Genomic DNA, 14,080 nt, shown 5'->3' on the forward strand with positions numbered 1-14,080 from the left:
TTGAAAACTGGAAAAAATGAGAAACCGAAATAGGCCAAAATAAAAAATTGAAAAACTGATAAATCGAAAACCTGAACAATCAAATCTCGATAAATCGGGAATGAAAAATTAACAAATCGAAAAATTGAAAAACAGAACATCTAAAACCAGGAAGTCGAAAAATCGAAAGACTAAGAAATATTGAAAAACTAAAATATCAAAAGATTGAACAATCTAAAATTTAAAAATCCAAAAATTGAAAAATCGAAAAAGTAAAAAAGTCAACACATCGAAAAACCCAGGAGTCAAAAACCGAAAAGTCGAAGAATCAAAATATTGAAAAATCCCAAAACTGAGATATCGACAAACTGAAAAATGAAAGAAAAACTGAAAAATGGGAAAACCTGAAAAATCCGAAAACTGAAATATCCAAAAACTGAGAACCTAAAAAGTCAAAAAATTGAGCAATCGAAAAATCCATAAAGTGAAGTAGAAAAATCGAAACCTTAAAAAAAACTAAAAAATGAAAAATCAAAAACCTGAAAAATCGAAAACTTAAAGAATTGAACAGGAATATCGAAACCCTCGAAAGTCAAGAAATGGGAAAATCAAAACAACGATTGATTGAAAAATCAATAAAATAACAGTTTATAAATGTCAAATTTGAAAAATTGAAAAATCGAAAATTTGAAAAAACGACAATTGAAAAACAGAAAATCTAAAACCGGAAAGTCGAAAAATCGAAAGATTTGAAAAATTGAAATATGGAAGAGCTAAAATGAGAAATAAAAAAAATCACTTTAAATATTGAAAAATTAAAATACAAAAAAATTGAGAAATCTAAAATTTAAAAATCGAAAAAGTAAAAAGTCGACACATCGAAAATTCCAGAAGTCAAAAATGGAAATGGAAAAATTCAAAAATTGAAAAACGGAAAAATTTAACATTAAAAATTCCAACAATTAAAAAGGAACATTAAAAATACAGAAATTGAAAAATCGAAAATTTTGGAAATTGAAATAACTCGAGGCTTGAAAAACTGAAGATCTAAAAGTTGAAAAAACGTGAAAGTGAAAAATCGAAACATGGAAGAATTAAAAAATTTAGATATTGAAAAACTGAAAAATAAAAAAATCGAAAAATTCAAAAATTAAAAATCGAAAAACTAGCCTAAATATTAAAAAAAACATTAAAATATATATAAACTGGAAAATCAAAAAATTTAAGAAATGGAAAAATTGAAAAACTGGAAACTTGCAAATCTTGAAATATTGAAAAATCTAAAATGGAAAGATTCAAAAGTTCATAAATAAAAAACTAAAAAATTTAAACAACTGAAACAAAAAATTAAAAATCAAGAAACTGAATAACAAAAAAATTTAAATTGAAAAACTAAAAAGCGAAAAATCGTGAAAATTAAAAATCTAAAAATTGAAAAAATCGAAAAATTAAAATTTATAGAAATTGGAAAATCAAAATTTGAACCCATGAAAAATTGAAAAGCCGGAAAACTGCAAAACTTGAAACATTGAAAAATCATAAATGACAACATTCAAAAGTTCAAAATTGAAAAACTGGAAAATTTAAAATTGAAAAGCCCGACAATTGAAACGAAAAATTTAAAATCAAGAAATTGAAAATTCTAAAACCTGAAAAACAATGAAATTGAAAAATCGAACAGTTTAAACATTGAGACAATTCCAGATTTGAAAAAAAAAAAATCGAAAAATTAAAAACCGAGAAGGTGAAAAATCGGGAAACTCAAAAAAAAGCTAAACTTAAAATTTGAAAAACCAAAAGATTAAAGAATTGAACAGAAATATCGAAACCCCCAAAAGTCAAGAAATGGGAAAATCAAAACATCGATTAATTGAAAAATCCAAAAATTAACAGTTTATAAATGTCAAATTTGAAAAATTGAAAAATCGAAAATTTGAAAAAACGACAATTGAAAAACAGAAAATCGAAAACCGGAAAGTCGAAAAATCGAAAGATTAAGAAATCGAAACATTTGAAAAATTGAAATATGGAAGAGCTAAAATGAAAAATCGAGAAATAGAAAAATCTAAAATTTTAAATATTGAAAAATTAAAATACAAAAAAATTGAGAAATTTAAAATTTAAAAATCGAAAAAGTAAAAAGTCGACACATCGTAAAATCCAGAAGTCAAAAATGGAAAAGTCGAAGAACAGAAATATTGAAAAATCCCAAAACTGAAATATCGAAAAACTGAAAAATGAAAAAAAAACTGACGAATCGAAAAACTGAAAAATCCCAATACTGAAATATTCAAAAACTGAGAATCTAAAGAATCGAAAAATTGAAAAATCAAAAATCTGCAAAATCGTAAGATCGAAAAATTGAATAATAAGTAAACTGAAAAATCCTAAAACTGAAATGTCGAAAAACTGAGAAATTAAAAAATTGAAAAATTGAGAAATCGAAAAATCAAAAAAGTGAAGTTGAAAAATCGAAACCTGAAGAAATAGAAAAATTGAAAAACCAAAAAACCTGAAAAATCAATTAATTGAAAAATCGACGAATAAAGAGTTTATAAAAGTCAAAACTTGAAAAATCGAAATATTTAAAAATCGTAAAATTGAAGAGAAAAACTGAAAACCGAGAAATTGAAAAATTGAGAAATTAAAAATCAAATAATAAATAGGAGTAAACTGAAAAGTCCCCAAACTAAAATTTCGAAAAACTGAGAATTCGAAAGCTGAAACAGCAAGAAATTATAACTTAGGATGTGTATCAGGTCACAGATTGTGGCTTATAAATCAAATCGTTTCCGAACGCTTAGAGTCGACATTGGCCTGAGTGCGCTCTGGTCTGTAGATCAAACAAGTTCTCAGACGACGAACTTTAAATCGTGTGACCTGAATTAGAGTGAAGGAAACAGTAAGCAGCTTGTAATATTCTGGTAAATCTAGTGTCAATTTGTTGAAACTAAAACGCGTCGTTAAAAATATTATTACATTTTTTCTAGTTAATTTTATTCCTAGTTAGAAACGAACACTGTTGCCAACATAAGTCGAGGAGTCCTCAACCGTCATTTAATTTAAACTATGACGCTTCTCTATGTTCTCTGGTTCTGTAGTTGGTCGTACGTATTTTGAGGTTATGTTACAATGTACCTGAAATTGCTTTAGTCGAAATGTCAAGTTTGGAATAGTGACACATTCCAGACATTTTCTTGGAAAATCGTGCAAAGTGGCTGACACCTAGCGGTTATCTTGTGCACTAGAGGAACGGGGAAAATATTCGTGACATTAAAAAAGTAAGGTTAAGTCTTGTTTAAGGTACCTTAAATTCCAAGAAAAAATATCTGAAGAAGGGTTCAATTCCCTGGCAAAAAGTGCCCATGGTTAGCTATTCGAAAACAAGAAAAAAGTTGTAAGATAAACCTGTCTAGAAAGTTGTTTTTGTTTTGATATTTTGATTTGTGTTTAGATTGCTACAAGAAACTTGCGAAAATGCCAAAATCGAGTTATTTTACTGTAAAGAGTGCGATTTTAAAACGGAACTGACGGTTTTGTTCAAACAACACGTCGATGAATATCATGGTCTTAAAAAAGAACCTGGAGACGATTTATCAAGTGAGAAGTTTCACATACAAAGTTACGTTTGCGAAAAATGCGACTTTGAAACAAATTTCTCATTGAAGTGGCTCCACCATACTTTAGCATGTCCACAGAAGAAGGAAAATCTTGTGAGTCTTCGTCAATCGAACAAACGGTATGCATGTGACCAGTGTTCATACAAATGTACAAGTACAGGATCTTTAAAAGTCCACGTAAATTACACCCATTTGGACGATGCGGACGCTGAGTGGCACGAATGCGACAAATGCCCATTTAAAACTAAGATAAAAAGTAACTTAAAAAGACACATAAACAACGTCCACTTGAACGACGAAGATGTTAAATGGTACGACTGCATCGAGTGTCCATTCAGAACCAAAATCAACGACTCGTTGAAGCGACACGTGACGCGGCAACATCGACACGAACAAATAATTAAATGGTACGAATGTAAAAATTGCCCGTTCAAGACTAAACATGCAACGAGTTTAAAAAATCACGTAATTTCGCAACACTTAAACGAAGAAGAAGTTAAGTGGTACGAATGTTCCCACTGTTCGTATAAAAATAAAAGAAAAGATCGACTAAAAACGCATATAACTGTCCACCATTTAGACACCAAATCGTTTCAGTGTAAATATTGCCCATACAAAACTAAACTGGAAAGTTACTTGAGAGATCACACGAACAACCGACATTCAAACGGAACCGATGTTAAATGGTACGAATGTAATCAGTGTCCGTTTAAAACTAGGTACAGCAGTTCTTTGAAGACACACACAATTACAACACATTCAGACGTGACGACGATTAAGTGGTACGAATGCGGGAATTGTCAGTTTAAAACTAAGAACTCGTCGCATTTGAAACGTCACGTCGTTTGTCGACACTTGGATGATGAGAAAGTCAAGTGGTACGAATGCGGAGAGTGTCCTTTCAGAGCCAAACAGAACTCGAATTTGAAGAAGCACGTGAATTTGTATCATCCGGAAAAACCGGGACGGTATGAATGTGCGAACTGTTCATATAAAAGTAATAGTAAAATTCTGTTGAAGAAGCACGTGAAGGCCCATTTAAATTAGTTTATGTTGTAAAATATTTGTGTTAGGACAGTTTTTTAGGTATTTATAGTTTGTGACTGCCGTTTTAATAAAATTTTCGAAAAAAGAACTGGAATTTAATTACGCATTCTTTCCTCTATGATTAGCACTAAGTTTGGCAACGCAGCTTTTACATGTCAATTGAATCATAGATCTTATATCGGTCAGGATGTGCATCGTCAATAAAAAATATATTTGAACTGACAGTTATAAAGGTGTAACATTGAAACGTCTAAAAAGTATAGAATTTAAAAATGAAACTTGGAAGATCGAAAAATTTTAAAATTGGAAAATCGGAAAATGAAAAAAAAATGGGGAATTAAACAAGTGGATAATTGAAAAATTGAAAATTTGTAATATTGACACCTGAAAATCCTGATTAAAATGAAATGAAAAAATCGAAAATACAAAAATTTTACAGAAAAATCCAACACTTTCATAATGAAAATCAAAAAACTAAAAAATGGAGAAATCGAAAAATGTAAAAACGGAATGCGGAAAAATCGAAAAATTATCAATTAAAAAAACGAAAAATATAAAAATCTCGAATTGGGAAATCAAAAACTCGACGAAACGAAATAATTTGGTATCACCTACTTGGAAGTAATTTATTTTTAATTTTTCATTTTCTTGGAGAAATTGAAAAATTGAAAAACAAAAATTTCTGTAAATTAAATAATATCAAAAATACAAAAATTTTTAATTGGAAAATCCAAAAATTTAAAAATGAAACTTGAAATATCAAAAAATTGAAAAATTGAGAAATTGAATTGGATTATTGAAAAATCGAAAAACTGTAACAGTAAAACCTCAAAACCCTGAATAACTAAAGATCGAAAAATAGAAAAATCGACGAAACGAAGCAATTCTGCAATTTTTCGATATCAAATTTTCCAAACCGAAATTTTGAATTGAAAAAATAAAGAAAACTTGAAAAAACTGAAAAAATTAGACTTAAAAACTGAAAAATGAAACTTGAAATATCGAAAAATTTAAAAATTGAAAAATCCAGAATGAAAAAATTGAGAAATTGAACAATGGGATAATTGAAAAAACAATTGAAAAATCCAAAAATTGTGATATTGTAACCTGCAAACCTTGATTAATTAAAAATCGAGAAATTGAAAAATTGGAAAAACGAAAAACAAAAACTTCTATAAATTAAATAATCAAAAATACAAAAATTTTGAATTTCGAAATCCAAAAATTTTAAAATGAAAACGGGAAAACTAAAGAATTAATAAATTATAAAAACGAAACATGGAAAAATAAAAAGATTGTAACATCGAAAAAACGAAACACTGAAAAACCGAAAAATTTAGAAGTTGAGAAATCGAAGAATTGAAAAAATACAGAAACTGAAAAATCGGATTATGGAAAAGCGAAGAATTGTACAAGTGAATAATAAAATCCCTAATAATTAATTGAAAAAAGTGAAAAATTACAAATCGGCAAATTTAAAAATGAAACAATTACAAAATTATAAATTTGAAAAAAAAAATTAAAAATGGAAAAATTGAAGAAATGAAAATTTGAAAATCAACCGAAAAAAAGAAGAAACTGTAAAATCGAAAATTTGTAACATTGAAACCTGAAAAAGAGATAAATTAAAAATCGAGGAATTGAAAAATCGAAAAAACGAAAAATCGTAAAATTCAAGAGATAGAAAATCGAAAAATTAAAATATCTACAAATGATAAAATCGAAAATACAAAAATTTTACTGAAAAATCCAACACTTTCATAATGAAAATCGAAAAATTTAAAAACGAAACGCGGAAAAATCGAAAAATTATCAATTAAAAAAACCAAAAATATAAAAATCTCGAATTGAGTAATCAAAAAATCGACGAAACAAAATAATTTGGTATTACCTACTAGGAAGTAATTTATTTTTAATTTTTCATTTTCGTAATTTTTCGTTTTTTAATTTTTCAACAAAAGGACAAATTTATTAAAACTGAAATTTTAAAAAATCAAAAAATCGGAAAATTGTAACACTGAAAAATCGAAAAAACAATTGAAAAATCGAAAAATTCTAATATAGAAACCTGAAAACCCTGATTAATTAAAAATGGAGAAATTGAAAAATTGAAAAAACGAAAAACAAAAATTTCTGTAAATTAAATAATATCAAAAATAAAAAAAATATTAATTTGAAAATCCAAAGATTTTAAAATGAAACTTAAAATATCAAAAAATTGAAAAATTGAGAAATTGAATTGGATAATTGAAAAATCGAAAAATTGTAATATTGAAACCTGAAAACCCTGATTAATTAAAAATAGAAAAATCGACAAAACAAAGCAATTCTGCAGTTTTTCGATATCAAATTTTTCAAACCGAAATTTTGAACTGAATTGAAAAATCAAAAATTGAGAAATCGAAGAATTGAAAAAATAAAGAAAACTTGAAAAAACCGAAAAAATTAGACTTAAAAACTGAAAAATGAAGCTTGAAATATCGAAAAATTTAAAAATTGAAAAATCCAAAATGAAAAAATTGAGAAATTGAACAACGGGATAATTGAAAAAACAATTGAAAAATCCAAAAATTGTCAATTTGAAACCTGCAAACCTTGATTAATTAAAAATCGAGAAATTGAAAAATTGAAAAAACGAAAAACAAAAACTTCTATAAGTTAAATAATCAAAAACAAAAATACAAAAATTTTGAATTTCGAAATCCAAAAATTTTAAAATGAAAACCGGAAAACTAAAAAATTAAGAAATTGTAAAAACGAAACATGGAAAAATTAAAAAATTGTAACATCGAAAAAACGAAACACTGAAAAACCGAAAAATTTAGAAGTTGAGAAATCGAAGAATTGAAAAAATACAGAAACTGAAAAATCGAATTATGGAAAAGCCAAGAATTGTATAATTGAATAATAAAATCCCTAATAATTATTTGAAAAAAGTGAAAAATTTCAAATCGGCAAATTTAAAAATGACACAATTAGAAAATTATAAATTTGAAAAAAAAAAAAAATAAAAATGGAAAAATTGAAGAAATGAAAACTTGAAAATCAACCAAGAAAAAGAAGAAAGTGTAAAATCGAAAATTTGTAACATTGAAACCTGAAAAAGAGACAAATAAAAAATCGAGGAATTTGAAAAATCGAAAAAACCAAGATTTGGAAAAATCAAGAGATAGAAAATCGAAAAACTAAAATATCTACAAATAAAAAAATCGAAAATACAAAAATTTTACTGAAAAAGCTAACACTTCCATCATGAAAATCGAAAAACTAAAAAATGTAAAAACAAAACGCGGAAAAATCGAAAAATTATCAGTTAAAAAAACGAAAAATATAAAAATCTCGAATTGAGAAATCAAAAAATCGACGAAACAAAGTAATTTGGTAAGTAATTTATTTTTAATTTTTCATTTTCTCAATTTTTCATTTTTTAATTTTTCAACACAAGGACAAATTTATTAAAAACTGAAATTTAAAAAAATCAAAAAATCGGAAAATTGTAACACTGAAAAATTGAAAAAACAATTGAAAAATCGAAAAATTGTAATATAGAAACCTGAAAACCCTGATTAATAAAAAATGGAGAAATTGAAAAATTGAGAAAACGGAAAACAAACATTTCTGTAAATTAAATAATATCAAAAATACAAAAAAATTTAATTTGAAAATCCGAAGATTTTAAAATGAAACTTAAAATATCAAAAAATTTAAAAATTGAGAAATTGAATTGGATAATTGAAAAATCGAAAAATTGTAATATTGAAACCTGAAAACCCGGATTAATTAAAAACAGAAAAATCGACAAAACAAAGCAATTCTGCAATTTTTCGATATCAAATTTTTCAAACCGAAATTTTGAACTGAATTGAAAAATCAAAAATTGAGAAATCGAAGAATTGAAAAAATAAAGAAAACTTGAAAAAACCGAAAAAATTAGACTTAAAAACTGAAAAATGAAGCTTGAAATATCGAAAAATTTAAAAATTGAAAAATCCAAAATGAAAAAATTGAGAAATTGAACAACGGGATAATTGAAAAAACAATTGAAAAATCCAAAAATTGTCAATTTGAAACCTGCAAACCTTGATTAATTAAAAATCGAGAAATTGAAAAATTGAAAAAACGAAAAACAAAAACTTCTATAAGTTAAATGATCAAAAACAAAAATACAAAAATTTTGAATTTCGAAATCCAAAAATTTTAAAATGAAAACCGGAAAACTAAAAAATTAAGAAATTGTAAAAACGAAACATGGAAAAATTAAAAAATTGTAACATCGAAAAAACGAAACACTGAAAAACCGAAAAATTTAGAAGTTGAGAAATCGAAGAATTGAAAAAATACAGAAACTGAAAAATCGAATTATGGAAAAGCCAAGAATTGTATAATTGAATAATAAAATCCCTAATAATTATTTGAAAAAAGTGAAAAATTTCAAATCGGCAAATTTAAAAATGACACAATTAGAAAATTATAAATTTGAAAAAAAAAAAAAATAAAAATGGAAAAATTGAAGAAATGAAAACTTGAAAATCAACCGAGAAAAAGAAGAAACTGTAAAATCGAAAATTTGTAACATTGAAACCTGAAATAGAGACAAATTAAAAATCGAAGAATTGAAAAATCGTAAAAACGAAAAATTGTAAAATTCAAGAGATAGAAAATCGAAAAATTAAATATCTACAAATAAAAAAATCGAAAATACAAAAATTTTACTGAAAAATCCAACACTTTCATCATGAAAATCGAAAAACTAAAAAATGTAAAAACGAAACGCGGAAAAATCGAAAAATTATCAGTTAAAAAAACGAAAAATATAAAAATCTCGAATTGAGAAATCAAAAAATCGACGAAACAAAGTAATTTGGTAAGTAATTTATTTTTAATTTTTCGTTTTCTCAATTTTTCATTTTTTAATTTTTCAACACAAGGACAAATTTATTAAAACTGAAATTCTAAAAAATCAAAAAATCGGAAAATTGTAGCACTGAAAAATTGAAAAAACAATTGAAAAATCGAAAAATTGTAATATAGAAACCTGAAAACCCTGATTAATAAAAAATGGCGAAATTGAAAAATTGAGAAAACGGAAAACAAAAATTTCTCTAAATTAAATAATATCAAAAATACAAAAAAATTTAATTTGAAAATCCGAAGATTTTAAAATGAAACTTAAAATATCAAAAAATTGAAAAATTGAGAAATTGAATTGGATAATTGAAAAATCGAAAAATTGTAATATTGAAACCTGAAAACCCTGATTAATTAAAAATCGAAAAATAGAAAAATCGATAAAACGAAGCAATTCTGCAATTTTTCGATATCAAATTTTTCAAACCGAAATTTAGAACTGAATTTAAAAATCAAAAATTGAGAAATTGAAGAATTGAAAAAATAAAGAAAACTTGAAAAAACCGACAAAATTAGACTTAAAAACTGAACTTGAAATATCGAAAATTTAAAAATTGAAAAATCCAAAATGAAAAAATTCAGAAATTGAACAATGGGATAATTGAAAAAACAATTGAAAAATCCAAAAATTGTGATATTGAAACCTCCAAACCTTGATTAATTAAAAATCGAGAAATTGAAAAATTGAAAAACCGAAAAACAAAAACTTCTATAAATTAAAAATTTTGAATTTCGAAATCCAAAAATTTTAAAATGAAAACCGGGAAACTAAAAAATTAATAAATCATAAAAACGAAACATGGAAAAATTAAAAAAACTGTAACATCGAAAAAACGAAATACTGAAAAACCTAAAAATTTAGAAGTTGAGAAATCGAAGAATTGAAAAAATACAGAAACTGAAAAATCGGATTATCGAAAAGCCAAGAATTGTACAATTGAATAATAAAAACCCTAATAATTATTTGAAAAAAGTGAAAAATTACAAATCGGCAAATTTAAAAATGAAACAATTACAAAATTATAAATTTGAAAAAAAAAAATTAAAAATGGAAAAATTGAAGAAATGAAAACTTGAAAATCAACCGAGAAAAAGAAGAAACTGTAAAATCGAAAATTTGTAACATTGAAACCTGAAATAGAGACAAATTAAAAATCGAAGAATTGAAAAATCGTAAAAACGAAAAATTGTAAAATTCAAGAGATAGAAAATCGAAAAATTAAATATCTACAAATAAAAAAATCGAAAATACAAAAATTTTACTGAAAAATCCAACACTTTCATCATGAAAATCGAAAAACTAAAAAATGTAAAAACGAAACGCGGAAAAATCGAAAAATTATCAGTTAAAAAAACGAAAAATATAAAAATCTCGAATTGAGAAATCAAAAAATCGACGAAACAAAGTAATTTGGTAAGTAATTTATTTTTAATTTTTCGTTTTCTCAATTTTTCATTTTTTAATTTTTCAACAAAAGGACAAATTTATTAAAACTGAAATTTTAAAAAATCAAAAAACCGGAAAATTGTAACACTGAAAAATTGAAAAAACAATTGAAAAATCGAAAAATTGTAATATAGAAACCTGAAAACCCTGATTAATTAAAAATGGAGAAATTGAAAAATTGAGAAAACGAAAAACAAAAATTTCTGTAAATTAAATAATATCAAAAATTCAAAAAAAAAAATAATTTCGAAATCCAAAAATTTTAAAATGAAACTTAAAATATCAAAAAATTGAAAAATTGAGAAATTGAATTGGATAATTGAAAAATCGAAAAATTGTAATATTGAAACCTGCAAACTTTGATTAATTAAAAATCGAGAAATTGAAAAATTGTAAATTAAATAATCAAAAATACAAAAAAAAATAATTTATAAATCCAAAAATTTTAAAATGAAAACCGGAAAACTAAAAAAATAAGGAATTGTAAAAACGAAACATGGAAAAATAAAAAAATTGTAATATCGAAAAATGTAAAAACGAAACACGGAAAAATTGTAAAACAAATTAATTACTTGGAAGTAATTTATTTTTAATATTTCGTTTTCCCAATTTATCGTTTTTTAATTTTTCAACAAAGAGCCAATTTATTAAAACTGAAATTTAAAAAGAAAACAAAAAATCGGAAAACTGTAACACCGAAACATCGAAAAATTGTAAAACTGAAAATTGATAAATCAAAAAACTAAAAACTGAAAACTCGAAAAATAAAAAAACTCAAAATCGAATAATTAAGAGGTCAACAATTGGAAAAGGACAAACTGCAACCTTAAAAATGAAAGAATGAAATTAAAAAAAAATAGAAAAATCTAACAATTGCAAAATTGAAAATCAAAACTAGAAAAAACAAAACTTGAAACACGGAGAAATTTAAAAATTGTAATCTTAAAACTTGAGAAACTGAAAACTTCGATAATTGAAAAATTCGAAAAATTTAAAAAAGAAACTAAAATCGAAAAACTGATTAATTAAAAATATCTAGACACTAAAAAAACGAAAAATACAAAAAATTTAAACTGAAAATTCCAAAAATGTCATAATAAACATCGAAACACTGTAAAATTAAAAAATCAATAACTGAAAAATTGAAAAAAAAAACGAAACATTGAGCAACGAAAAAAATTTGAAATACCGAAATTAAAAAATCGGATAACAAAAAAATCAACAGTTGAAAAATAAAAAAAGAAACTGTCAAATCTAAAAATTATAACATTGAAACCTGAAAAACTGACGAAACAAAAATCGAGAAACTGAGAAATCCTAAATCGAAAAGCTAAAAACTTCAAAAATGCTCAGACCACTCAGATGAAAGCAATGATATTCGACTTTGCGCCAGTTTGAATTTAGCGCCGATGTACTTTGTTGTGATTGGTCGGCACCTGTACGGAAATTAATATATGCTGTGTAACGACAGCTCTATCTATTCAATATCTTTGGTGACATAAAAATCTTAGGTTAGAATTGTGTCGTTTTAAAATATAGACTTAACACGAGGATAATTGTACTTTAACAAGATTTAAAAGGTAACTAACATTGCAATTGCTTCCGTAGTGTAATAAAACGATTTTAGGTGGCCACAATGTCGATTTTGGAATATTCGAAAGCACTCGTTGCACGGGGAAGATCTTCGTGGAAAAACGTCCACAACTGTAAACTGTGCCCCTATTTTACGACATCAGTTGTGTGTATGGTGAACCACGTGCGACGACATCGCTCATCTCTGGAAAAATTTACATGCTCTGAAGCCAAAATCGAAGTATATTATTGCAAAGACTGCGACTTTAAAACGGAACTAACGATTCTGTTCAAACAACACATTAACAAACATCACGGCCTTAAGAGCGAATCTAGAGAAGATTTGACAAGTGAGAACTTCAGCATACGAAACTACGTTTGCGAAAAATGCGCCTTCCAAACAAATTCCTTGATAAATTTGCTTCAACATACTTCTGCATGCACAGAAAGGAAAGAAAATCGTTTGAGCCAGAATATCACCTATGAAAAAGACGGTGAATGGTACAAGTGCCAAAAATGCCCTTTCAAAACCAAATTCAAAAAAAGTTTAAGAAACCACATGAATAACTTACACTCGCGGGCGGAAGACGTTAAATGGCACCAATGCACGGAGTGTCCATTTAAATCTAAACATAAGGGATCTTTAAACAGCCACTTCCTTGTGAAACACGTAGAGGAAGAAAAGGTTAAATGGCACCAATGCGACAAATGTCCGTTCAAAACCAAACACCGCTCGGCTTTAAAACATCACGTTATTAGTCAACATTTAAGTGAAGAAGAAGTTACGTGGTACGAATGTCCCAACTGTTCGTATAAAAGTAAAAGGAAAGATCATTTGAAACAGCATATGACTCGCCATAAAGATATCGAATCCGAATCATGTCCATGTAGGGTTAAGGTAGAAAGTCACTTAAAGAAACACATGGACAACCACCGTTCCGGTTGTAAGTGGTACAAATGTGACCAGGACGCTCAATGGCAGCAGTGCGAAAAATGTCCTTTCAAAACTAAAGCAAAAGGGTATTTAAAAACCCACATGCGTCGCTTACACTCGCGGGCAGAAGACGTTAAATGGTACGAATGCGAAAAGTGCCCGTTCAAAACTAAATACAGCTGGGGTTTAAAATCTCACGTGATTTGTCAACATTTGGGTGAAGAAGAAGTTAAGTGGTACGAATGTGCGAGCTGTTCGTATAAATGTAAACTAACAGATGTATTGAAAACGCATATCAGTGTTCACCACTCGGATATCAAATCATTTCAGTGCGAATATTGTCCATATAAGGCGAAACGCAAAAATCGTTTAAAGCAGCATATAAATATCCACCATTTGGATGGAGCGGATGTTACGTGGTACAAATGCGACCAATGTTCGTATAGAGTTAAAAATTCATCATCTTTATGGAAGCACAAAAGAAAACATGTATAGGATTTAATTTTGTTTAATGTAGTAGCATTAACCTGTGTAATAACTTTAATAAAGGTGTATTTTTTTTAACGTCATAAC

At 26.4% G+C, this 14,080-nt stretch overlaps 2 protein-coding genes across 2 annotated transcripts; both read left to right on the forward strand.

Annotated features, from left to right (window-relative positions):
• Positions 1-3,111: 3,111 nt before the first annotated feature.
• LOC135140524 (zinc finger X-chromosomal protein-like) lies at positions 3,112-4,734 on the forward strand. The gene is made up of 2 exons (XM_064071112.1): positions 3,112-3,376; positions 3,434-4,734. The coding sequence occupies exons 1-2, from the start codon at positions 3,345-3,347 to the stop codon at positions 4,644-4,646; spliced, it is 1,245 nt and encodes a 414-aa protein (XP_063927182.1). The 5' UTR covers positions 3,112-3,344; the 3' UTR covers positions 4,647-4,734.
• Positions 4,735-12,501: 7,767 nt separating this feature from the next.
• LOC135140669 (zinc finger protein 711-like) lies at positions 12,502-14,067 on the forward strand. Its single transcript, XM_064071313.1, has 2 exons — positions 12,502-12,581; positions 12,629-14,067. The coding sequence occupies exon 2, from the start codon at positions 12,638-12,640 to the stop codon at positions 14,000-14,002; it is 1,365 nt and encodes a 454-aa protein (XP_063927383.1). The 5' UTR covers positions 12,502-12,581; positions 12,629-12,637; the 3' UTR covers positions 14,003-14,067.
• The last annotated feature ends 13 nt before the right edge of the window (positions 14,068-14,080 follow it).

The sequence above is a fragment of the Zophobas morio genome, unplaced genomic scaffold (genome assembly GCF_036711695.1).
Source record: "Zophobas morio isolate AGI-343-1 ecotype UQ-CSIRO unplaced genomic scaffold, CSIRO_AGI_Zmor_V1 ptg000040l, whole genome shotgun sequence".
In the NCBI taxonomy this organism is placed as follows: Eukaryota; Metazoa; Arthropoda; class Insecta; order Coleoptera; family Tenebrionidae; genus Zophobas; species Zophobas morio.